Source organism: Phlebotomus papatasi, chromosome 3 (assembly GCF_024763615.1).
Source record: "Phlebotomus papatasi isolate M1 chromosome 3, Ppap_2.1, whole genome shotgun sequence".
In the NCBI taxonomy this organism is placed as follows: domain Eukaryota; kingdom Metazoa; phylum Arthropoda; class Insecta; order Diptera; family Psychodidae; genus Phlebotomus; species Phlebotomus papatasi.
In genome coordinates, this window is record NC_077224.1 from 65,520,045 (window position 1) to 65,545,901 (window position 25,857).

Sequence of the window (25,857 nt, forward strand, 5' to 3'; positions counted from 1 at the left end):
CGAAAGAATGGGATAAACTTATGCAACTCTTTTGAGAAAGAAAGAGATGTGAATTTCAACTTTGTGGAATTTTTCTGATCTAAAAGGTGTGCCGGAGCCATTAGAGTAGACAGTAAATATTGTAGGAAATTTCGTATATTAAAAAAATTGAATTGAGTCATTACAAGAATTGATTTTCAGTAAAAAAAAAACAGTGGATTTTGTAAGTAATGGCCCTGGGACACCTTTTAGATCAAGAAAATTTCATAAAGTCAAAATAAACATTCCTTTCTTCTTAAAAAAAGCTTTGCGTCTATTCTACTCTTATGCCCTGTTCTTCTTTTTTAAAACATCACACCAAATTAATTTAAATCAGTCCAATTTCGAGACCGAAAGAGTGGGATAGACTTATGCAAATCTTTTGAGAAAGAAATGGACGCGAATTTCGATTTGATGTAAATATACCGCACTAAAAGGTGTGCGGAAGGCATAATTGCTCCGACACACCTTTTAGATCAGGAAAATTTCATTAAATCAAAATTCAAATACATTAGATATTAATATACAAAGCGAGCGAGAAAAGGATGTGCATTTTGATTCCTGAAATTTTCCTGGTCTAAAAGCTGTACCAGAGTCAAATGAATAGAGCTTGCTTTCTCAAATGTGTATTGACTTTTTCTATCTCACTCTTTTATTCAATCCAAATTTAATTAAAAAAAAAATATATATATATATATATATATATATATATATATAGAATGTGGCAGAAATTAACAATAGATTTGAAAAATAAACGAAAAAACATTTTAATTTAATTCATAAAATTAAAATGCTTAAATAAAAATTAGTGTCCAAAATAGAGATTTCAACTGGTAAAACAGCGATTACAGTAGACTCTCACTCAATCGGCTCTTTCTCAATCGGGCGACAAATTTTGTTAACAATTTTCACGTTTAATTATGAAGGTAATTCGCTCAAATTCGCTGCAGTTCTTACTATTTTATTGTGATTCTTTATAATTGAGCGCTTTTTGTGGAATTTACAAAGGCTTTGACGCTAAATTCTATCGCTAAACCGGATGACATTTTGCCCCATATTCCCGATTGAGAGAGAGACTACTGTACAGTAAAAAAATCGATTTGGTTGGTTAGTTAAAATAACGAATTATTCTCAATATAGGCATATTTCTACGTGTGAGATGTGAATAGTTCGCAATATCTGGATAAATTGTTTTATTCTTTTATTTAGTAAATAGGTTAAGTTAGATCTTGAGGTTATGTAAGAACAAAGAAGCATGAAGTTTTCCAACATTAGGAAATCTTAAAAAATCTCTTATTTGATAGAGGTTGTATTTGTAGAGGTTATGTATGACATAACCCGATAATAGACATAGTAGTCATTTTAAATTAGGAAATTTGGAAATTCGTATAGAAACTTTTTAATTTATAATACAACCTCAGAAACATTTGAATAGATAGACAAAATCTGATAATATATTGAGGTTAAAAATTAATACATTTGATAAATTAAGTTATAATAAATAAGATAAAACTTGTCCGGTATTTTTGAGATTAGACTTGTAAGAGCATAATGAAAAATTTTTCTGTTGGTAAGTTTCTGATATTTAAATTACAGAAGTTTTTGTGCAGTTAAACTTCTTGTGACTGAAATTATTAAGAAATTCTAATTATTTAAAATTAAAATAAAGTATCTTCATTTTTAAGGTTAAGTGCACCATAACCTTAGATAAATTGGGACCCTGTAGAAAAGGAAGATCTTATCCTAAAAATCTAAGCCCTCTTTGTTGATTTCTGGAGAAAATTTTCTACTAATTTCCCCATTACCACTAGGAAATATTTTTTGCATTTTTGAGGTTAGGATTTGCATAACCTCAAACTTTGGTAAACTGATTTATTCATTCTAATTAATTTGAATACAAAGGGATAAAAATGTGTAGGGTAAGTGTGCCAAATTTCGGCATAGTTACATGAAAGCGCCAAAGTCTCAAGTTTGAAATGTAATATTTTTAATACAAATTGATTTTTTATTCCTTCTTCTTAAGGAGCGTTGCTTGGAACCTTCTAGATTCTAGACAGTATATCGTCTTTATTTACTCTAAAATCATTCTAATACATTTTAAAATGAATAAAAATTTAGACATAGCTTTGGTATTCTATTTCGACCACCCTAATTCTCATAGTTCCTTGCCCTTCGGGAATTTTTCCAATGTCTTTTTCACGTCATCTCGTTTGTCAAAGCTAAATTTTTTGTTAGTCTTTTGTATTTTATAATCTCTAGAGAGTATGTAAAAACTAAAAAATCATGGAAATTCGAGGAACAAAAAAGGTGGCCGGAATTGCAAGCTGGACGGAATTTGGCACACTTATCCTAAAGACCTAAATAGACTCAGGCTGATCCTCGAGAATATTTACTTTGTAAAATTGGACAGTAGAGGATTAGGTAAAGAAAATTTATGCAAAGGACCTCTAATCGATGATCCTAAGCCCTCAGTTTATATGCCCATTTGGGAAAAATCTCTACTGCAAAATTTTACAGGCTAAATATTCTAGAGGATCAGCCTGAATCTATTTGGGGCCTAAGGGAAAAATAGTTTCAACTTACGCTAAAATGAAGATCTTGGGCACTTTTCTCGCAGGCAGCTCGAATGGCATCAATTAATTTGTGATAATCACAATTCAACTTTGCGATATGCAGTATAAATTCGGTCAGATCCATTTGCCTGACCATTTCTTCACTCGTCAGCCCCTCAAAGTGCTCCTTCAGCACCGTCTGGTTCACTTTGACGCCCAGCGTCGACAGACACTCCACGACATCCTCCTCAGTGCATCCCACTGAAGACAGCTTCACCACTTTATCCTGCCCAGCCGGAAGATCCAGGTTGAGTGTCAGCAGGTTCCGGGACTCTCTGTGCGGTACCTGCCGACCTGCGGACTGAATGGCTGCAATGTCTGAGTCCCAGGCTGAAGTGGATAATTCCGGTGGTGTTCTTGAGCGTTCTTGGGCGTGTTTTGTGCACTTGCGACTCTGCTTCATTGGATTCTGGGAAGTTTCACTCAGAAACTCCAATTCTGAGCACTCCAGACAGACTTCCTTGTGCCTCTGAGCATCTGCTCGTGGAGGATCTGGATCATTGGGAACAATGGGAGGGGATTTTTTCTGCTTAACTGTGGAATTTGTTGTTTGGGTTAATTTGGGTTTTGCTCCCGTATTTCGTTGTAATTTGTCCGTTTGGATATTGTCTGGTGGTTTATCCGTCAGATCTTGGACCTCAATTGGTAGGGATTTATCCTCAAGGAGAATTGGTGGCTTGTCCAGGGAGTGAATCCCATTGAAAGTAGCTGTTAGTGGATGATTCTCCTGCAGATTCGCTATAAATCCATCGAGTTCCAGTAAATAGCTATTTTCGGGATAATTGTCCTGTTCTGAGCTGGGCTCAGGATCAAAATCCATCTCTAGGAACTCCAAAAAATCCGTATCGTCCACTAGGGTTTCCTGGGGCACCCTCATGGGGGCTTCCAGGTGTCCACCGCGATATGTGTAAACACAGTCGTCAGAATTTGACGATATTTCATCTTCTGACAGCAAATTTGCTGCCTGACCTATATTTTCAGCAGCTCTATCCTCCTCCTGGCGCACCGGTAGGCGCTCCCCATTGCCGGATTGCGCCCCCAGTGCATCCGGAACACTGACATTTCCCTCTCCATTCACGTGTTCCGGAGCTATATTGTTGTTGTCAGCCTTCTGCCCAGTCTTCGGTAGATCGCACCTCACACAAATCTTCTCCTTATTGTCCAGAATATCCATTATTTTGGGCTTTTTGCGTACATTTCAACTCCGCTCGCGTCTCCGCAAAAATCACCGTATAAGAACAACACAACAAACTCACCCCCTAAAAACACCTTTTCATTGCTTTTTATTATTGAATCGCCTTATTTCACTATTGCTGATCACCTATGGTCCACTATTAAAACAATTAACACAATTTTTATGGTTTTTTCTGCACAAAATTGATCAAAATAGCACGAAATACTTTTTATTCACTTCTTCTTCTTCAATTTATTTTGACACTACTCTCTGTGTGGGACAATGTGTCACAAATTCGCCGCATTCGCCATGTTTATCCCGCAAGCGGGTCCTTTTAAAAATTAAATCCTCCAGTTCCAGTTTTTCCCAATTTTCTTCGAATTAAGGATATGATTTTATGCTAATACTCCAGGTAAATATTACTTACATAACTGTGAGGTAGATTAACCCAATATTTATACAATTTCCTTCTCATTTTGCTACTTATCGATAAGAAAAGTGCTGACAGACCCCCCAGCGAATAAATAGGAGTGACACTGCAGAAGAAGCTTCAGTTTCAATTTATCTTCGCGAGAAGAAGGAGCAATAAGTGATAAAATCCGCGAATTTTCCTATTAACATCACCCACGCACAATCAATCTACACAATGGCATTGCATCTGCAGCATTTATTGAAGAATTCAGTGGATAAACTGGGAGGAACATCGAGGTCATTCTCAAAGAGTATTTTCACAAAACCCGGTAAGTTTTTCCAAACTATAAACAATTTCCCTGATTTTCCTAGATTTTCGCGTCTGATCCGAGAGGGAAATCCCTCCAGGACGACCTCTGATTACACCCTAAACCGGAAATAGTTCATCCGACCCAATAATGAATTGACCTTTCTTTGTCCAAGCAATTTTTCATTCCTGCGGGAAAATGGAACAACGACATTGGGAAAATGCGGAGAAAAACGCGTGTCTCATGTCGGATCTATAAATATTTTCCTTTTGGGTTGCAATAACACATAAATTTTGTATTTTATATCGTGTTTTCGGGGAGATTTTGAACTTGCCATTGGGAGGTGGGAGTCGCAGCGGCGGCTGGAAACGCAATTACATTTAATTGAATTGCAAGTGCGCAATTAGTTGCATTGGTATGCCGGGTTTAGCGGAGTGCAGGCCGTTTCGAAACTTAGTTTTCGTAAACTTGTTTCATAAACATATTTAGGTACACATTTCGAAACAGTTTCGATACTTGTTTCGAAATGGAATACAAACTATATTTAAAAATTTAGTTTATAAACAGTTTCGAAACCGTTTCGAAACTTAGTTTTCGTAAACTTGTTTCATAAACATTTTTAGGTACACATTTCGAAACAGTTTCGATACTTGTTTCGAAATGGAATACAAACTATATTTAAAAATTTAGTTTATAAACAGTTTCGAAACCGTTTTGAAACTTAGTTTTCGTAAACTTGTTTCATAAACATTTTTAGGTACACATTTCGAAACAGTTTCGATACATGTTTCGAAATGGAATACAAACTATATTTAAAAATTTAGTTTGTAAACAGTTTCGAAACCGTTTCGAAACTTAGTTTTAGTACACATGTTTTATAAACTGTTTCCGAAATGTTTCGAAAATGTTTATGAAACAGTTTATGATACAGAGTTTTCGAAATCTTGTAACCTAAAGTGGTCCTGGAGGGTGGTTTCTGTTGACAAATTTTTGAACAACGTTGAAAAGCTGAAAAATACAAAACAAAATTTTCCTTCTTATTGAAATTAAATCAATTCAGTAGAAGAGGATCTTTTGTTGCGACAAACACACGATCGAGGATAAGGGAATTAAAAGATTAGCAGGAAATTGTAAGCGAAGAAATGAAAGAAAAAATTCCGCCGCTACGGAGAATCGAAATGTCTTTCTTTGAGCAAGCTGAACTTCGTACCAATTTGACAAGTACCAAATTTTAAATTTGACCGTTAATACACTGAGAAAAAAATGGAATATGAAGAGGGAATTACTTAGTTTTCAACAGAAATAAAGGTAATTTTCGATGAAAACGCATCTCCAGAGCTTATTGAATCCTCTATTGACTCACAGGAACTTAATAGGACTTGTGCTGTAATAAAATTATAGCATTTTATCGATTTTTTGTGGTTCAGTACAGATTAGCCAGCTGTCAAATTGGTACGAACTTCAGCTTTTTTCAATAAAATTTGGTATCAGCAAAAAGCTGAATTTTGTACCAAATTTTTGATAGCTTCTATTTTAATTAATTCACAATTATTTACTGCGGGATATCACTGGGATGGCCAGGAAGACGATAAACTACCCCCTGAGATACTGGGGAAGAGGAATCCTGGCCACATTCACTTGAAAATCCGTAAATAAATTTGGTACCAAAAAAGCTGAAGTTCGTACCAATTTGACAGCTGGCTAATTTGTACTGAGCCACAAATTTAATAAAATGCGATATTTTCACTATAGCACAAGTTTTATTAAGTTTCTAGGAGTCAATACAGGCTTCACTGAGGCTCTGAGGATGGAATTTGTGTAATTTCCACTAAAACGCTGAAAAACCACTTTGTTTTCATTTCAATTTGCACTACTTTTTTTCTCAGTGTACCTTCCGAAATTTGGTACTGTCAAATTGGTACGTAGTTCAGGCTGCTCTGAAAAACCACTTTGTTTTCATTTCAATTTGCACTACTTTTTTTCTCAGTGTACCTTCCGAAATTTGGTACTGTCAAATTGGTACGTAGTTCAGGCTGCTAAATTTCGGCATAGTTGCATGCAAGCGCCAAAATCTCAAGTTCGAAATGTACAGTAGTCTCCCGCTTATCCGTGGACTCTTTTTCCGGGTGACATAAAAAAATCCGTGAGGCAGTTGAATTTTCAAAATTTAGATGACACATTGTTCCCGTTTTGGGTTTTTTTGTTAAGCAAACGTGCTCTATCTACTGTAATTCTTACTCACTGTAACTTTTTTGGACAGTACTCCTGTTTAGAGAGACTGTCGGATTCAGTCAGGTCAGGATTCACTCCATAAATTTTCAATGTAAACAAAAAAATCGTTGGATTTCAAACAATTTAATGGGTATCACTCTCAAAATCCGTATGACATTTTTGTCCCGCTCTCACGGATAAGCGAGAGTCTACTGTAATACATATTTTTAATACAAATTGAATTTTTTGTTACCTTTTTATGAGGAGTTTTGCTTGGAATCTTGTAGACAGTTTATTGTCTTTATTTTCTCTAAAATTATTCTTAATACATTTTAAAATGAATAAAAATGTAGGCATAGCATTGGTAGCCTATTCCGGCCACTTTCATTCACATACAGTAGACTCTCGCTAATTCGGCTCTTTTAAGATCAGGCTACTTTTTAATTCGGGCAACGGTTACATTTGAAAAAAGTTTGTTGTCATTTTTCAAATTTGATTATGATTATCAAATGAATCAAATATGCTCAAATTTGGCATGGTTTGTCTTAGTTTTGATGTGATTTTTCATTATTGAGGAATTTTCATGCAATTTACGTTATATATGAGTGTGTAAACTCAATATATATATATGCACCTGAATAAAAAATCGTTGCGTTTCAAAAAGTTTGTCGCCCGAATTTCTGTCCAATTCGGCTGACATTTCGGTCCCATATGCCCGAATTTGAGAGTCACTCTGTAGATCCTTGCCCTTCCGGAATTCTTCCAATCCCTTTTTCAGATCATCTTTCTCGTCGAAGTGGTATTTTTTGTTATTTTTTTGCATTGTAGAACCTCTCTAGACCTCTATAGTAGGGGAGACTGGGGCAAAAAGTCACAAAACGGATATTTTATTTTTTTTTACAAGCTACCCGATCGCTCAAGTAATTTCTAATTAGCGCAGATTTATAGGAAATTTACCGCTCTACAACTTTGTGAAAATCATTTTCCTTTATTTTGTAAGGACTTACATTTATCGAGCCGTTTTCTAGCCGGCAATTTTGTGACCATTCTCAAAAATGCTGGGGCAAATAGTATCAGGCATGGGGTATTATCACATTTTGATTCGCTGTATTGCGTGCTTCAGTAAATTAAACAAAAAAAATACCTAGAAAGATGAAATATTTTCATAAGAAATTTATTCCTCTACGCCTTTGTAAAACACCATTTTCTCTATCTGAACGAGAAAAGCGCATTTCAAGCTATTTCAGAAAAAAAACACAAGAAATTGCAAATCGTTTGACCAATGTTAACAACAAGCTGCGGGACATGGCAATGAAGTTTCTTTTCGCCGTGAGACATCAGAAATTGTTTCGGTTTTCGTTACTTTTTGCTCCATACCTTTTGTTACTTTTTACCCCAAGTGGTCACTTTTGATAAAATGATATCTGGAGAAAAGAATCTTTGTAAAATTCTAAAATAGATAGCGGCTTTATATTCAAAAAATCCAAATCTTTTACGAAATATTTACTAGTACATTAATTTTGGAAATTAAATAGATAATAATTGCTATCTTCTGCAAGACAGATATTTTGAAAAACAGGGGTATAAATTTCGATATTTTTTATTTTCTAAATTCCTTGTTCGAATTATAAGAAACTTACGATATTGAAAAACGTCTTTCGAGGCTATCTATGCAAAAAATTAGCCGCAATCTTATTTGTCTTAGAAGATTGAATTTTTCGACTTGTGACTTTTTGCCCCAGTCTCCTATATATTCTCGCTTATCCGTGTACTTTTCTTGGGACGTAAAATAATCCGGGCTACATCTGAATTTTAAAAATTTTGTTGAAAAATCTTGAAAATCCGAACAATACATTTTCAAGATTTTTGTTAAAACAAATTTCGCGAAACAAAATTGTTTTGTCGAGACAAAATTGTTTTGTCGAGATTTTGCAAATTCCACTATGGAAATCAAGTAGTAGGACCATTTTAAGTATTCTTTGTGAGTTTCATCCGGAAATATTGAGAATTACGGTTTTTAGGGCAGATTTTCGATTTTTTGAAAAAAAAAAACTGTAAGGGGTTAACCTATCGATTTTTTGTCGTACAGCGCTGAAAATCGGTCACACCGAAAGTTAAGAAAATTTGTAGCTGGACAAAGTTAGACTGTTTTTCAAAATGTATTTATAGATTCCTTTTAAGAAAATCTTATTTCGTAACGACAGAAAAACTTTCGAAATTATCATATTTAGCGGAGACACATACAACAAATCCCTACGAGTTTTACGGCGTTATCACACTTGCAGAATAAAATTTTAATGTGATTCACATTAATTGTCGCTTGTGAGTGTCCAAATATGTTATTTGAGTCTCGAGTCACTTAATATTTGGGGCTTTTTCTATTTATTGAAAGAAGTGGACTTGGCCTGCAAAAATAGGATTAAATTTACCTAAAGCATAAATATTTTTCACATTAAAAAATTAAAAAGAAAATCGCATTAATTTTTCGCATTAATGCTATAAATCAATTTATATCAAATTTTGCGGGCCAAGTCTACCTTTTTATCAACAAATAGATTAAATTTTGAATGTAAAATGATTCAAACACACAAATTACACATTTGGACTCTCACCAGCGACAATTAATGTGAATACTATTAAAATTTTAATGTGCAAGTGTGATAACACAGTAAGTCAAACACTTCTCAAACATCTTGCCGAATAAGAAATTTACAGAAGATTTTTTTAACGAATTAATTTTAATTCAGGTTTTAAAGGGATATTTGCGGTAGTGTAACAAACTTGGTATTCTTCTGAACATTTTTTATTTTCACTTCAATATTTTAATAACAGGATAAATTGATCAAATGGATTAGTTTACTGTTGATTAAGTGAATTATTAAAGCGTTTTTTTTTGCGGAAAATAGAAAGACCTTATAAACTGATGTAAACACTTTGATTAATCCCTTTTAACAGAGTATTTGGTAAAGTTCCACAAACCTTGAGCTCAAACCAGATTGCTCCAATTAAATTTAACCCCAAAAGGGCTTCATGATCATTCCAAGTGCAAAATTACTCGCAGAATCACCCGACGATCGCACTTGATCTTAATTGATCACGCTGAGGAACGGTGATCCAATTGTATTCAATGACGCCAGTACATTTCTCTACGACTCTCATCGCATTCATTTGGCCAATTGCCAAGAGTTTGTCTCTTTTATTTTTACTTCCTGGACTTTAAACACTTTCTCAGTCCACTCGGTGAAATATTATTCTTTCTCTGCAGTTGGACTTTCATCACCCTCAATTCATGTCAGTGCCCAGAGAGATTATCCACAGGCAGCTGAATTGCCACTTCCTCCCAATATTGATCCCTCGGAGACAATGCGCTTCTCGCCACAGCGCTCCAGGGATATCTCCAGCACTGCCATGGTCTGCCATGAGGCCATGCAGGTGCGGGAGGTTGATGTAACGCTGAACAGTGAATCAGTGGCTGATCCTCATGTGGATCAGTATGATTGCACTGGAGCTGTTCATCTCAATTGCTCCATGCAGAGCAATGTGCCTCAGCCCTTCAGTGGCGGCAGTAAATCCATGCATCTCAATATGCCCGGAGGGCAATGGAGTCAATTCACCAAATTCACAGCTGCTGATCTTCAAGATCATCACTACATGAGTCTACGACGGGATCTCAAAGGTACGTCCGGACTTGGCGTCAAATGCTCACTAGCTCATGTACTAACCCAGACAGTGAATCAGAATGCGCATTTCTTATTGCCACTAACGCATGAGAAACTCTCTGTGCGATTGTGTGCTACGAAGGAGGCCCCCAAAGGCCCCCAAGATACCCCTCAAACAGGAAAGGAATTGTCCAAGAAGGAAAAACTGAAGATTGCCGTTAAGGATTACGGAGCCACTGTGATTGTTTTTCATGTTACAATTTCATTGGCTTCCCTAGGACTCTTCTATCTGCTGGTATCCAGGTTAGTCACTTGCCCTTTTCTCACTCTTCTATCCTCTTTTCTGACTATTTGCTTATTTTTAAACAAATATGGCTATTTAACAGAAATTTTAAATTTTATTTCGAAAATAAGAATTTGTGAACTTCGGCAAAATCCTATAAATTGTCCAGCAATTTCAGTAAATAACTGAAAAATCTACACAGAGAAATCCAAAAAAGTTAAAATAACATCATGGTAATGTTAATTTTACCCTGCAGTATTGATCCAAAATTGATGTAAATATTACCCTTTTTAGGTGTATTAGGGGTTAAAGGTACCCTTTTTTATGTTAATTTTACCCTTAAAAGGTGTAAAATTAACATTAAAAATGTTGATATATTTTTACACCTAAAAAGTGTTAAATTTCTAAGGAAAAAATGTTAATCGCACCCTCTTTTTTTCTCAGTGTACAAAAAATAGATTCGTATAAATGCACCATGTGCACAAATCTTGAAATTTAGAAAATTGTCAGAAATTTTGAATTTATTCCAGATTCGAAACAATTATCAAACAGGCTAGCAATGTCTTAAGATTTATTTTTTTTTATTATTTTTGTATTATCAGATAGCGAAAATGTTGGTAAAAGATTAGATAAGACGGAAAATCAAATCAATCAAACAACTTCATTATTCAATTTAGTTTTTTTTATAGCTAATAGAAGAAAGCGCGCTGCTTTCGGACGACTGATACTTCGGACAAGTCAATTATTTTTTCTATGTTCTTAATGTATTTGACCCATCGTTCATTTCAAGAAATTTGAGGTATTGGACTAGATATTAAAATAAAATATTAAAATTCATTAAAATCATTTTGAAAAAAATGCGTTGTTCGAATTTTAACCGTGGTGTCACATATAACCAGGGGTATGACATTTCCTATGTTTCCCATATGTTTCTAGCGCGCCGAAAAATTTTCGAGTTTATTACCTGTTTTCTGTCATTGTAGAATGAATTAGCAAAAATTACTAATATAAAATAAAAGACAATTTATTAACGAAGAGACAACCGAAAATCCCACATTGGCAACCTACGTAGTTTTCAAGATATCTCGTGAAATGTGTACGAAAACAGGAAAAATTTACTCTAAAACTGGTCGCATTTTTCAGAGCTAATGTCACCCCCTGCATATAACGGTGCTATCACACTAAAATTTTCACAATTTAATTTGGAATTCAATTGAGCCAATTGAGCATTATAAGATTTCTAGAATTTACTTGAAAATTCTCACAGCCAGAACACATTTTGCAAGAAATTTGCTCAATTTTAAATAGTGCCGCGGGATTTCTGATTCCGAATGACTGCGGAAAATGTGTGATACTACTTAAAATAACTTATAAGTCACTTATTTGTTATGCAAAAGAATCCCCAAAGCCAGAAGAAAAGGTTGTAGGCAAGGGGACTCATGAAGAGATTCGTATACAGTCGGGTTGAAAATTTGTATGAAGTCATCCCAACTGCGATTTCTTGAGACAACAATTTCCTTCGAATTGCTTTGAAGGAACTCAGCAAATTATTCCCGATACTGAAGCTTTACTCGCGTACAAGTTTATTACTAATCACTGTACTTATTTTTTTTGGCTACAAATAATAATTAATTACGAGTGAATAAATTTAAAAGAACAATTTGGTTCAAAAGGCTACTTGTTTAACTGCAATAAAATTGAAATTAATGAGCAATTTTAACATATTTTAATTTGCTGAATTCAAATTTAAATGAGCAAAAACATTTATGCTTTTTTAGCATGTTTAAACATGTTTTGGTGGGCCAAGTATTAGTTTATATCTATAAATAAGCAAAAATCTATCAATTAATGATTTCACTGTGCGACACGTTGTGGGGGCTTCTGACGAGAGTGCAAAAACTTGTTAGAGGGTCATTTAAGGGTCTCAAATCTGAAATCCGTTTGTCCGGGTCACGTCTGATTTTTTTAATATATGCATTTTTAGTTTTTTGGTGTTTTCTAAAATTCAAAAATTTATATCTCCGGTTCTAATTATCCGCTGGTAGTCACATAAAGCTAAAATGACGCGTAATTTCATCCTCTATAACTCTTGTGAATATATCAAGACACTACGATGAAAATAAAGTTTTTTTTTTAAAGATTTTTTGAAAAAGTACACCCAAAATTGTGCATTTTTCTGTGTTTTTTCCCATCTTCTAATAATTCTCCCACTTAGATAGAACATTTTATATGCCAACTAGGGGAAAGTGACCATGCTTGATACTGTAAAATGATGTCCAAGGTTTGTGATTATTTTCTGAATAACACACAAACCGAAGCGATTCTTGCACTATGACAAAAAAATGTCTCACTTATTAGGTTCATAATCCAACCTCAAATAGTTCCTGGAAATCCTTAGATTTTCCTCAAGAAGAAAATGGAAATTCAGTAGCGATTTTTATACAAGTTGGGTTCGGGGCCTTCCTGTATAAAAATTGATTCGACAATTCGGAGGCCCATTTTGACTATAAAAATTTCACCGGATACAAAAAATTGCACATCACTATTTAGACGGAACTCTAATCTATCTGCTTAAATCGTTTGTAAGACTGGTTATTAGTTTTAAAATCACTTTTATGTAATTTTTCTAAGCAGTGTTTTTATGACATTAAGGCACTAACGAAAACCATTTTTTCACTTTGAGTCCATGAAAATGTCACTCTGCAACCTTAAAATTCAGGCAACAGGGTTGAAGATTATGTCAATTGTCGATAAAATTGGCGGATTGCAATATGTGTAATTATGAAATAATCACATCTAATGATATAGTTGCCACATTAAAATTATCATTCATGGACCCTTCTTAGAATATAGGATGGACACAAGTAGAATTTATGAAGTTGTTACCACCCACAAAAACAGTGTCCACCAATTAAAAATATTTTTACATAAATATTTGTACTGATGAACCCTCTATGTGCATGTGATAGTAGTTTTCCTGAACAGCGACATTAATTAAAAAATACTTATGAAATATCATGTATCGAAATTACAGTTCTGGGCCTATTTTTGATTTTTGCTTCCTGAAACCAGGAAAAAAGAGCTAGGATCCTAATTTTTTTTAGGAAATGTGAGGCTTAGCACCAGCTATTGAAATATATTGCGATGAGTCATAACTATTGATTAACATAGGAAAAAAATAGTTATTATCAAGCTTGGATCGTATCAAGCATGGTCACTTTCCCCTACTATGCCTAAAAGTGAATACATTTAATATTCTTTCATATATTTTTAGTTTGAATTTTCTATCTTAGGCTGCTATTCTGCCATCTTTATAATTTTGTAAGATTTTGCGGAATTTGAAATTCTTGTTAGAGTCAATCCAAGGTTGAGCAATTCTGCCGCCAAGAAATTTTATAGTAAAAATTGAACAAGATATAAAAAGTTTGGAGACTTGTCGTGCAGCATCATCTGCGAAATTATTTGATACTGTGTGTTTACAGTGGTTTGTTATTTTTCACGAAAAAAGCATTAAAATATCTTTAAAGGTAATTATATTCAATTCAATCTTGACAAAACTTTCACTTTACAAAATTTAAAAGGACCTCTAAACTTTCCTTGGATCATGCAAGAAAATGTATGGAAATGTCAAAGAATTTTTGGATGAATTGATAAATTCTTGGAAGTAGAATATGGTAATTTAAAAATTTTGTTGGAGACTTTATAACAAGGTCTAAAATATTTGGAGAGTACTAATATTTTAGAACTTTATATCTTTTCTGTGAGAATACCAAATTTCTTGGATCTTGCTCAGTTACAAAATTATAAAGATGGCAGAATAGCAGCCTTAATCCGTTTATTCACAATAATTTATTGAAAATAAAGTACATTAAAATCTCTTATGATATTATAATTATATTGGTATCTTTGTCTAATCTACTGAAGAGCATTCTCTTTTGCACTCTCACTTACACCACTTACACCTTTCATATAAAAAGAGGTGCAGTGAAAGAAAGAGGCGTATATAGAAATAGAGAGAGAAGAATAGTTGTTATGAGTGCCAAACCATTTTTCTCAAAAAAATTTTGCGTTTCGGGCGATTTTTAAGAAGTAACTGTCACACTGTTTGTCCGTCTGTTTGTCTGGTTGTTACCAGGAGGTACATGACCAGCGCACAATAACTTTTGTTTGTAAACATGTTTTCAAAATTTCTCATGAGAATGAGCGAGATGACTAGATCTAGATCTCACTCACTCTCATTGAAATGTCAAAAATATGTTTACTAAACAAAAGCTATTGTGCGTTGGGCAAAATTCTCTAATTTTCGTGAGTTAGTTACGCTTAAAAACCATGAAAAAATCGACCACTTTGTTCTCCGATTTATTTTTGAGTCACTCACTGGACTATCATTCTGTGAGAAGTGTCATGAAAATATCATGAGAAATATCACAAAAATGGGCATAGAGAATCATACTTACTTGGTGACAAGTTTCGGTATTTTCTCATTTTTAGCACTTCTCACGTTCTCACAAAATTAGAGAATTTACCCCCAGGTCTGGTTGTTGCAATTTTGATTTCACGAAATTTTCCTGATCTAAAAAATTGAACAGGGTAATACAAACCTAATCTGATATCAGTAAAAAATCTCTATTATAATACTGTTACAATAACTAGTTATTGTAACAGACGCCAAAAATTCACATCAAATTTTTCCTTCCTAAAATTCGTGAAAATTAGTTACAAAAATTAGGGAACAAGTTCTCCTAAGAAGAAAAACCAAATCCCACATTGACATCCTGATAGTGATGAGTGATATGTATCCATTGAACTACACGATCCCTAAGAGTAATTGCGAGAACATTATTTAGTCGACCACTGAAGAAGGTCCATATTGGGACCGAAAGCTCTGGGCAAGACGAAAAAAGTGTTTTCATCTTAGGGTGACCCTTTTTCACTGGCGAACACCGGAAAGTCCTTCTCAAAATGAATGAAACGTCTTACATCTGACTTTGGAAAATCCAACAGAGTCTCTGATTCGGTGCATTTTTTACCTCTACGAGCGATAGAGACAAAAATAGCCCAAAAATTTAAATCAATTTTTTGACAATACCAATAAACGATAATTTTTAGTCTAATGAAAAATATTATGTTTGAGTATTGTAGTTTCTTTTTCCAGAATGATTTTGCTTAAAAAAAATTGAAAGTATAAAAAATAATAAAAATTAATTTTAATTATAAGAATTTAAAAATTCGTCATTTTTTAGCTTAAAAATTTACTGTATAGCAAATAACTGGAGACTTGCAAAAATATCCTAGATTCCTTCAAACTTAAGAAAAAAATAATAATTTCAGGTAGTCAGGAAAAATTATTTTCTTTATGGGACACGGGTGTTCCAATCGTCCTTAAAGGGTTAATAGTTTTCTGACTTTTGATTTTACTGACAAATTATAATTTATTATTCAATTTAATGGTTTTGGAGGTATAGAAAATCTTATTGTTTAGGGAGGGTGGGGCAGTTTCACCCCTAAATTGCAAAATGGATTTTTGGATTATTTTGCAAAAAGATGATAAACAGAAGTAAAACTTTGTATATTCTGTGAATTACAGTTGGGTTTAGGGTTAATAAAAATAATAATAATAATCCTTTAATTTCATTGGTCTATTGTGGAAAAGATGATTTAACTTGAATGGCAGAATGCGTGAAAGTCCCCCGTTGTGGGGCAATTTCAAGATAAATATGAGCCAATTTTTGAGAAAGATAAAACGTGTTTATAGGAACCTTGCGATATCAGAATTGATTAAAATTATTATTTTGAAGTCTTCTAAGACTCTAAAACATAAAAATATAATTAAACAAGAACTTTATAACAGAATTTGAACACTAATTAATGATACAGAGAAAATAAAATATCGCCAAAGATTTTGAAGCCTATTTATCATTGAATGAGCAATTTTCTTTCAATTTTTATACGAAAGAAATGTCTTTTGTAATGCTAGACCAATTCTGTACATTATTGGATCATTATATCGCCTTAGAACATGTCTTTTTTAGTATAACAGTTTTATAATATTATTTTAAAGTCTTGAATTTTTATAATACTAAAAAAATTTACAATATCTTGCTGAAAACATTCTGAAAAGATATTAGAACAATTAAATTTATCATTTTCAAGCACTTAAAAAACACTGAAAGATTATTTTTTAAAATTTTTTTTATGAACTTTTAGGAAATACTATTTTCCATAATTTGGAACTTTATCGACAAAAACAGCTACAAAATGTTTTAAATTATCATTTTAAGTTAATTTCGATTAAAAAAGTAAATTATTAGACACTGGAAACTTCTTTGTGTGCTTGCATGAAACTGCCCCTCACGAAGTTTCGGAACTCAAATCAAAATTGTCAGAAACGTCTTAGATTTCATTCAACGCTAAATGCCTTATAATAAACATAAAACCACTAGTAATTTAATACAATTATGTTACTTCGATAGATAAGTGCAATAGTTCAGAAATTGTTGAAAATAAAACATTACAAAAAGTTTCATTTTTAAGCAGTTTTATAAAATCAATTACAGAATTCAAACAAGAAGCGTCACGAAATTAATTATTTTTATGAACATGGGTCTCAGTTATCTCTTCAATAACATAAAGGTTTTATCCCATTCCTTTCAATTGGATAAGAAGAATATGCAAAAATTGAAACTGCCCCGTCGTTAAACTGCCCCACTCTCCCCTACATAAAGTAAGCAAGCAGAAGTCTTTTACAAAGTTAAAATTATATTTTGGCCTGAGGATATTGAAATTCTAACCATGCTCTTTCAATGAATTTAATAGCAATTGTCTGTCTACTTTTTGAGAGCTCTAAGAGCTTCATCCGGTATTTAATTGATTTTTTTCTCTTTCACAATTCTTTCTTATTCTATGGCTGTTTATTTAAGATCATTTCTTTGCAATGTTTCTGTCTTATCATTTCTAAAATCGCTCATTCATTGCATAAAATAAAGTTACTAAAATATCAAAATCCTGGGGTTTTGTGGTAAGGATCCTAATGCTATTTTTAAGCATTTTAGTGTATTTTTTTTATATAATGCTTTCGGTTATAGGGATTTTGTACTTTGATATCTTGCAGTGGATTAGATGTTAAGCAGATTCTTCAAGCTCTCAATCTTGGCGATTCAGCGCTATCCGGAAAGGTTGCTACAGGAGCCAGCACCTTTGTCGTGGCCTATGCAGTCCATAAAGTCTTTGCTCCAGTTCGCATTAGCATTACCCTTGGCGCGACGCCATTCATTGTGAGATATTTGAGGAAGCGCGGAATATTGAAAGTTAAGAGCAAGAGCTTATAAAAAAGCTTATTTATCGAATGCAATTTAACATATCTTTTTAATAAAGTTTATTTTTTGGAAGTATGGAAAGGTGTCTTTTATTGTCTCGTGGAGAATTTTTGTGAATAACAGCGCAGTTGCACATTCCGGAAGGGTTTCCTTGGAATTTTTTTCAGCTGTTTAATCGATAGTGTTGAGGAATTTTCTTGAGTGTTTACGGATGTCTTCGCCGCAGCCGGGAAAGTCCACCGATGCGAATATGGTGGCAATTAATAAGAATATCGTGGAGTTGAAGAAGAAGATCCTCCTGGCTGAGGGTCAGAGGAAGGCTTACAGGGGAGAATGGGAAGAGGAGCAGAAGGCAAATTCTGAGAAGATTGCCGATCTCAAGAAGAACATCAAGGAGCTAACGGTGAAATTGAAGTATTTGAAGACAAAAAATGCTCAAAAGCCTCAAAATCATGAGACTATCAAGAAGTTAGATCTTCCTCCAGGTGCTAAGAATGCCGAGGAAGCTGTCCATGTGCTGGACTTGAAAGTTATTGACCTGAAGAAACAGGCAGATCTCACGCATGATCACTATATCAAGAGGCAAAAGTTCTTCGATCGCCTCGTTGAGGAATATCAACGGCTCTACGTCAGTAAGAATAAACTGCCCTCGGAGAATTCTGTTCCAGCTTCAGAGACCGTCGAGGAAGACCACAATCGTCGATTGATTTGTCATCTGGAGAATGAAATCCATCGGACCTCTGTCCAATGGATGGAAGCAGAGCATATCCGGAAGAAATATCGTTCAATCAAGGCATCCCTCATGACAGACGCTGAGAACTTCGAATCGAATCTCCTGGAGCTGGAACAAGCCATCACGGAGCAACAAACTGAAATTGACAAGCTCCATGCTGTCAACCAGGAAGCTCTCCAGATGCGAGATTCCACGAAGCTGGTGCTGCAGAAGCAGGAACAGCAAGCATCGAGTTCCAACAGAGCCAGGGAGAAACAAGCCCTGGACTTCCGGAGACAAGTGGATGAGCGAAAAATGGAATTAGAGAGGCTAGAAAGAAGAATTTTCGCCACGGGAAAGACCCTAGTCCATCAGGAGAGTGCAGGATCTGGTTCAGGAGATGCTCAGACAGGGAAAGGAGCATACGACACTGACCCAAGTGCCCATGCCAAAGAAAGTACAAACGTCATGGACTTGGCATTCCGGAAGCTCATGGAATCCACCGGAGCCACAGCCACAAATGAAGTTCTCGGAAGATTTCTAGCACAGCGAGAAGCCACAACGAGATTGGCCTATCTCCGAAATGTCACAGAAACAGCCAAGAAAGATCTTGAACACCAGAGAGATACCCTCTCCTCCCAATTGGATGAATTCCGTTTTGCAGACATTAAAGAAAATGAGGTAAATCAGGAGGAAGTTGAGAAACTAAAAACACAAATTTCTGACCAAAACACTCGCGAAGTTGCCTGTGAAACTGCCTCCGAACACACCCGGAAAGTCTCCGGATCCATCAAAGACAGCCTCTTTGAGTTACTGCTCAAATTGCGGGATCTAGATGAGCTGACTGAGCAGAATGTTTGGCGCAAAACCACTGAAGGCATTGAGGATTTTGACTTCTTCACAGCAGCCTCAATTCCCAGTGATTTGCTCCTGAAAGTGCTCCAGGAAAGCCTGAAGCTAGTGATGAAGCTCCATGCTGGGCAGGAAATTGACCGAGAAATGGCTGAAGAGAAAGTCGAAGAAGGTGAAGAGAAATCCATTGAGGATCTCTCAATTCCTCTTCAATCACCACTTCCTCCGGAAGAAAAAGAAAAGCCCGCTGCCTTTCCAGCTTGCTACGCCAATTTATTTGCAAATCGTGGAACAGGAGGACAAACCACGTCAATTTCTCCTGGACAAGCTCCTCAAACTAGTAAGTGCTTTGCTTTTTTTTTACATTTTCTTCTTAAGGAATTTAAAGCCACTCACGGAATTTTAATGGAAAGAAACAGTGGAAGGCTTTCATGCTTCGCACACAGATGTTCAAGCTTCGGACACTTCATATTTTTCCCATGTTCCTTAACATTCTTAACGTTCTGAATCTGAAAACGTGTGACTTAATAAAATATAAAAAAAAATTTGCTATTAAGTCAGATTCATTAAAGAAATATAGCAAAAATAAGAAGTGTTCGAAACCAGAATGTGTATGTGAAGCCTAAAAGCCTTCAATAATTGATGACTAAAACAAAGCTTTGCGGAATGCTCGAACTGACAAGATAGTGCTCTCCGTGAACTAGCTTTTTGCATCATCTTTTGGTGCTTACTGGTCTACTTGAGATCAAATTGATTCTGAAGTCACAAAAGCATTCGAAAATTTAAAAAAAAAACCGAAATAGGCCCTCCAAAGTGGTTGACCTTTGTCCTTTAATAATTCAAACCTACGACTTTTCCGGTCATAGGCATGTTTCGACGAAATATTCGCCTGGACTACCTATAAAACATATCCGAAAATCATTTAAAAAAAAAGCTTGGGCCAATTTTGAGAAAAACCGAAAAAAACATTTTTTTAGGGGATTCTATTTATAGGGGATGAAAAATTATTCAAAAATCGGTACTTAACCGGTTCATTATCGATGAAGACCGATACAGCCGGGTTCGAAATTTCAATACCTCTCCAAAAAATCCAAATTTAACCAAATCGGTTGAAAAATGGACCCTCCAAAGTAGTTAACCTTCAATAATTCAAAATGGCGAATTTTCCGGTCATATGTACGTTTAAGCGAAATGTTCGCCAGGACTAGCTCTAAAACATATCCAAAAATCAGTGAAAAAGCTTGCGCCAATTTTGAGAAAAACCTAAAAACAGCATGCTTTTTAGGGAATAATTATAGGGGATATGAAATTATTCAAAAATCGGTACTTAAACGATTCATTACCGATGAAGACCGATGCAGCCGGGTTCTAAATTGCAATACTTTTCCAAAAAATCCAAATTTAACCAAATCGGTTGAAAAATGAGCCTTACAAAGTGGTTGACCTTTGATCTTCAATAATTCAAAATGGCGAATTTTCCGGTCATAGGTATGTTTGGGCGAAATGTTCGCCTGGACTACTTCTAAACCATATCCAAAAATCATTGAAAAAGCTTGGGCCAATTTTGAGAAAAATCAAAAGGCATGGGTTTTGAGAAGATAGAAGGGGGTGGGGGCAAACCTCCGAAGATATTGTTTTCTTTTATTGAGGGTCATCGAAGACCATAAGTCGATATCTCTTACTGTTAAAGCTCCAGGACGGTGACAAGTTGAAAAAAAAAGACGATTATATAACTGCTCTCTCTGTGAGTTTGAGCATTAAAATGTAGAAAGCACTCAATAGGTCAAATGGTAAAATACTTGCTCTGTGATACAAAATATAACTCGGGTTCGAAACCTTTTATACACCTTTAGAAATTGTTCTGGGATTAAGGGTGCTTGAATTGCATCCTGTAAGCTTTGCTGATGATCCTACAAGGCAACAGTATGAGTATTTTTACAAGCATTATTGTAATAATGACAATTATTATTTTTTAAAACCAAAAGCAAAGTTCAAGACGTGATCACTCAAAAAGTTTAAGAAACTACCTCCAGTCAACACATACAAAAGGCTACTCAAAATGAAAGCATATTGCTAGGTAAAAATCTAAGCAAACTATAAAAAAAATTAACAATCTCAATTTGCTAAAATAACTAAAAAAAACTAAAAATAAAATAAAGACAATAAATATTTTTAGTACAAAAATTCTACAGTTTATGGGATAGGAAAAGATTATTATGACTATGAGATTATAAGTGTGGCACTCACAGTTTATTAAGGATGCGATCTGCTGATTTTTGTGCTAAAATTGTGTGACCTTGCGATGTGTGCTAAAATCTTGCATTTTAGCATACTTTCAGTATAGTTATTTTGCTGCCTCTGTACTAAAGTCAAGTGATTTCATCATTCCTGTCCTAAATTTTGCCTGTTCTAAAAGTCGAGATATTTCACTACATTTTTACCAAAATTGAACACATTTTTGATTTCTGCTAAATTTTGTACAAATTTGCGTTCTTGGTTCTATAAAATCGAGCTATTACGCTGTTTCGCTATTTTATGCAAATTTGTGGTCTACGCTCTAAAAAAATTAAGTTATTTCGCTACCTTTGTACCAAAATCAAACGGATTTGCGATCTTAGTGCAAAATTTTGTGAAATTTTACGATCTCTGTACTAAAACTCAAGATATTTTGCTATCTGTGTACTAACATCAAACAGATTTTGTGATCTCTGTTCTAAGATCGTGCGATGCTGTATGTGTGGTAAAAAAACGTCCTATTATCTATTCTTTGTACTAAAATCAAACTATTTTGTCATTTTTGTACAAAATTTTGCGATTTTAGATACAAAAATCGAGATATTATGCTACCTTTGTACTAAAATGAAGCTATTCTGTGATCTGTCAATTAAATTTTGTACAATTTGATATCTGTTCTCAAAATCAAAGTATTTTGCAATCTTTGTACTAAAATGAAACAATTGTGTGATCTTTACTAAATTTTGTACAAATTTGTGGACTCTATTTTATAAAAACGAGATATTTCGTTATCTTTGTACTCAAAAAGTCAAACAATTTTTTGATCTCTGATAAATTTAGTATAAATCTGCTATATCTTTTATAAAAATCTAACAATTTCGCTACCTTTGTACTAAAATAAATCAATTTTGTTATCTCTCCGCTAAATATTGTACAATTCGATCCCCTCTCTCAAAATTGAGCTATTTTGCTATCTTTGTACTAAAATCAAACAACTTTGTGATTTAGCTGCTAAATTTTGTGCAATTTTGCGATCTCTGTTCAAAAAATCTAGATATTTAGCTCTCTTTGTACTAAAATCAAATGATTTTGTGATCTCTCCGCTAAATATTGTAAATTTGTTTTGGAAACTTGTGATCTACGTTCTGAAAAATCAAGCTTTTTGTCTATATCTGTAATAAAATCAAACTTTTTTATGACCCTTCCCAAACTTTGTAAAAATTTGCGTTCTCTGTTCTAAAATTTCGTTATATTTCAACTAAAATAAATCAATTGTGTAATCTCTGATAAATTTTGTACAAATTTTCTATCTCTGTTTTTAAAATCGAGCTATTTTGCTTATTTTTAAAATCGGGTTATTTTGTTAGTTTTGTACCAAAATCACACGATTTTATCATCTCCGTGCTAAATTTTGCGATCTCTGTTCTAAAAAAGAACTAGATATATTTCGTTATCTTTGTACCAAAATCTGATTTTGATATCTGCTACATTTCGCATAATTTTTTGATCTCTGTACTAAAAAAAAAGTCATGCAATTTTTCTATATTTGTTCTAAAATGAAGCTATTTTCGTGATCTTGTACTAAAATCTTGCGATTTCGCTATCGCTGTACTAAAAAATCGTGTGATTTTTCGATTTCTCTACAATAAATCGCAAAGTTTCGTGATTTTTGCCATTCTCGAAGTACTAAAATTTCCAATTAACCACCTAAATTCTCATTTAAATAGAATTTTAATTATAGTTTTGTATTTTTTACAAATGACATTATAACTAAATATCCGTTTTTTAGAGAACTTATTATTTGCACTGTAAATTATAAAAAAAAATCAAAGGTACCTCGCCACGTTGGACTCCAAAGTACATCATTATCGTGATTTTTTTGCAGTCACCTCTGACGACGAGGGCGATGTCCCCTCCAGACACTACTTGAAGCGACAGGCACAGCTAATAATTGACTCAAAGTCACGCAGAAAGGGATTCCGCGTGCAGTTGCCGCGTCGGAAATAGACAATAAATGCGCTACTGAATCGGCAAAAATCTGCGCACGAATGATAACAACTGAATCGTCTGAGACACACATTCAATTACACTTTATTCACTTTTACAATAACGTTAGAAGAGTCTGTATTTTCTGCCTGGTTCATTGTGTATGATGGATCTCTTCAGCAGATTTTCTATTCATCAATGAGCTGAGTATATTAGTTCCCTTGGTAAATCATCTTAAAATCAGATTCTATTGCATTGTCTGCAGCGTGATTGTTATCTTCACATTTATACTGTTACTGTTTCCTCTGCGGTGAGTTTATCGCTTCTATTTCTTTTTTTTAACTTATTAATACTATAGTTTTGTGTAGATTATGGCTTAACATTGACGATATTTCATGTTATTTCATTATTTTACCACACAAAATAAAAATAAAAAAGCACTATATTGATATCGTCTTGGTATAGTGAGAAAACTTATTTTCATCAGTTTTCTTCATGTTAAAAATGCTGCTTTTTTTTAGTCAAATATTTCTTCGTGATGGGTTCTTGCTTGTTTTTTTTCCTTTTCTTCTTCAATGAATAAATAACACGAATACTTTTGTTGGTTCACTACAGATAAAATTTCACTTAAAAGTACTTGTTTTTAATTTTTTTTTCTTTTAAATATTGCACATTAAATTAAGCAGTGTTGTGTTTCTATCATTCACATTTCTACCAAATATTTTACACAAGATTTTTGTTTCTTTGAAAATTTAGATATTGTACTTGTTTTTGGTGAAAATTACACAAATTTCTCTCAAAACTGATTTTTGATTGATAGCCTCAAAGAATTTTGAGGTTATGATGAATCTAACCTCAATAAAAAGCGACGTATTTTCTTGTGGCGAAAAATGATTGTTTTTATGCTTTTGGGGATTTTAAAATACTTCTCGGTTTTTTAAATACATCAAATTTAAACTTGAAATTTATAACCTATAAATACTTACGGAAGTAAAATAAAAATGGTGAAAGTACACTCGTGCTTGAATTGGGTTTCATAAATGAGAAAAATCATAAAAAAAACATCTTACAGTAGAGTCTCTCAAATCTGAATCTCTAAAATTCGAACGCCGTTTGGATTCAAAATGTCAATTGTGAGGTTATGTTGGAAAGTTCGTATTCTCGGTGAATGAAAATCATATTTATGTGCTTTTTCCTGAATGTTTACATACATAATTATCGTATAAAATGAAAAGGAAGTATGTTATCACTAAAATTTGCGAGAAAGTACGAGAATTTGATTCAAAGTACAATTTAATCTCAGGTAAATTTCGTTGGTTTTGAACAAATCGTTCGAATTTGGGAGGTGAGAAATGTCAAAAATACCCCCAGAGCGTTCGAACTTAGGAGACTCTACTGTATTTTTCTCTTTGACCAAGAGGTTAGCTTGGAATTTGAGGTTATGCTTAGCATAACCTCAAAATCCACATAAAAATATTGCTTTGCAAATTCACGTAAATTGTGCGTTCAAATACAAGATTTTTATCAATAATTTAGGCTGAAAGATAATGTTACGATTGAAAATGTTTATTGTGTAAAGATTTACCGACTGATGACTTTGGCTTTCGGAATTTACCCTCTGCAGATTTGTCTCCTTGCTCTTCGTAAGATTTTCTTTAACTCTAGCACTTAAGGACGGTCTTGACCACTCGGCTGGAGTATATTCCGAAAATTTCCGATAAAGATTCTGATATATCTACAGTATCAATTTTTGATGGTTTGAATTTTTTAAATTCCCCAGAAATCTTTATAGAAAGCAGAATATATCGCTTTATTTGTATTTAAAATATTTAATATATAATGCTAAAGTTTCAAGTCCTTTCATTAATATTGGAACATTGGATTTTTCTTTACGACAACCTGAAGTTTCAAGGTTAACGCAAAGATAACCTCAAATTTCAAAATAAACATTTTACCCAATTTTAAATTAATAAAATCTCAAGTAACTAGGGGAAGCCTTTGCAGCTTCGTACAATTGCAACTTCATAATAGGGTGGAATCACCACTTCTCGCCAGAGTGCCCCACTTTTCGCCACTTATA

The 25,857-nt window shown here is 34.0% G+C and overlaps 3 protein-coding genes across 3 annotated transcripts in view; 2 read left to right on the plus strand and 1 right to left on the minus strand.

The window, feature by feature from the left end:
- The window catches only part of LOC129807622 (uncharacterized), a 6,582-nt gene extending 2,501 nt beyond the window's left edge, over window positions 1–4,081 (minus strand). The window contains exon 1 of the mRNA XM_055857007.1: window positions 2,602–4,081. Coding sequence (XP_055712982.1) covers window positions 2,602–3,804 — 1,203 coding nt within the window. The 5' untranslated portion in view covers window positions 3,805–4,081. The remainder of the gene's footprint in view (window positions 1–2,601) is intronic.
- A 220-nt stretch (window positions 4,082–4,301) lies between these two features.
- Window positions 4,302–18,067, plus strand: LOC129807624 (uncharacterized). The gene is made up of 3 exons (XM_055857009.1): window positions 4,302–4,544; window positions 10,000–10,696; window positions 17,788–18,067. The coding sequence occupies exons 1-3, from the start codon at window positions 4,451–4,453 to the stop codon at window positions 18,002–18,004; spliced, it is 1,008 nt and encodes a 335-aa protein (XP_055712984.1). The 5' UTR covers window positions 4,302–4,450; the 3' UTR covers window positions 18,005–18,067.
- Window positions 18,068–18,159: 92 nt separating this feature from the next.
- Window positions 18,160–25,849, plus strand: LOC129807623 (outer dynein arm-docking complex subunit 3). Its single transcript, XM_055857008.1, has 2 exons — window positions 18,160–19,896; window positions 23,677–25,849. Exons 1-2 carry the CDS (start codon window positions 18,204–18,206, stop codon window positions 23,796–23,798), a joined length of 1,815 nt encoding a protein of 604 aa, XP_055712983.1. The 5' UTR covers window positions 18,160–18,203; the 3' UTR covers window positions 23,799–25,849.
- The last annotated feature ends 8 nt before the right edge of the window (window positions 25,850–25,857 follow it).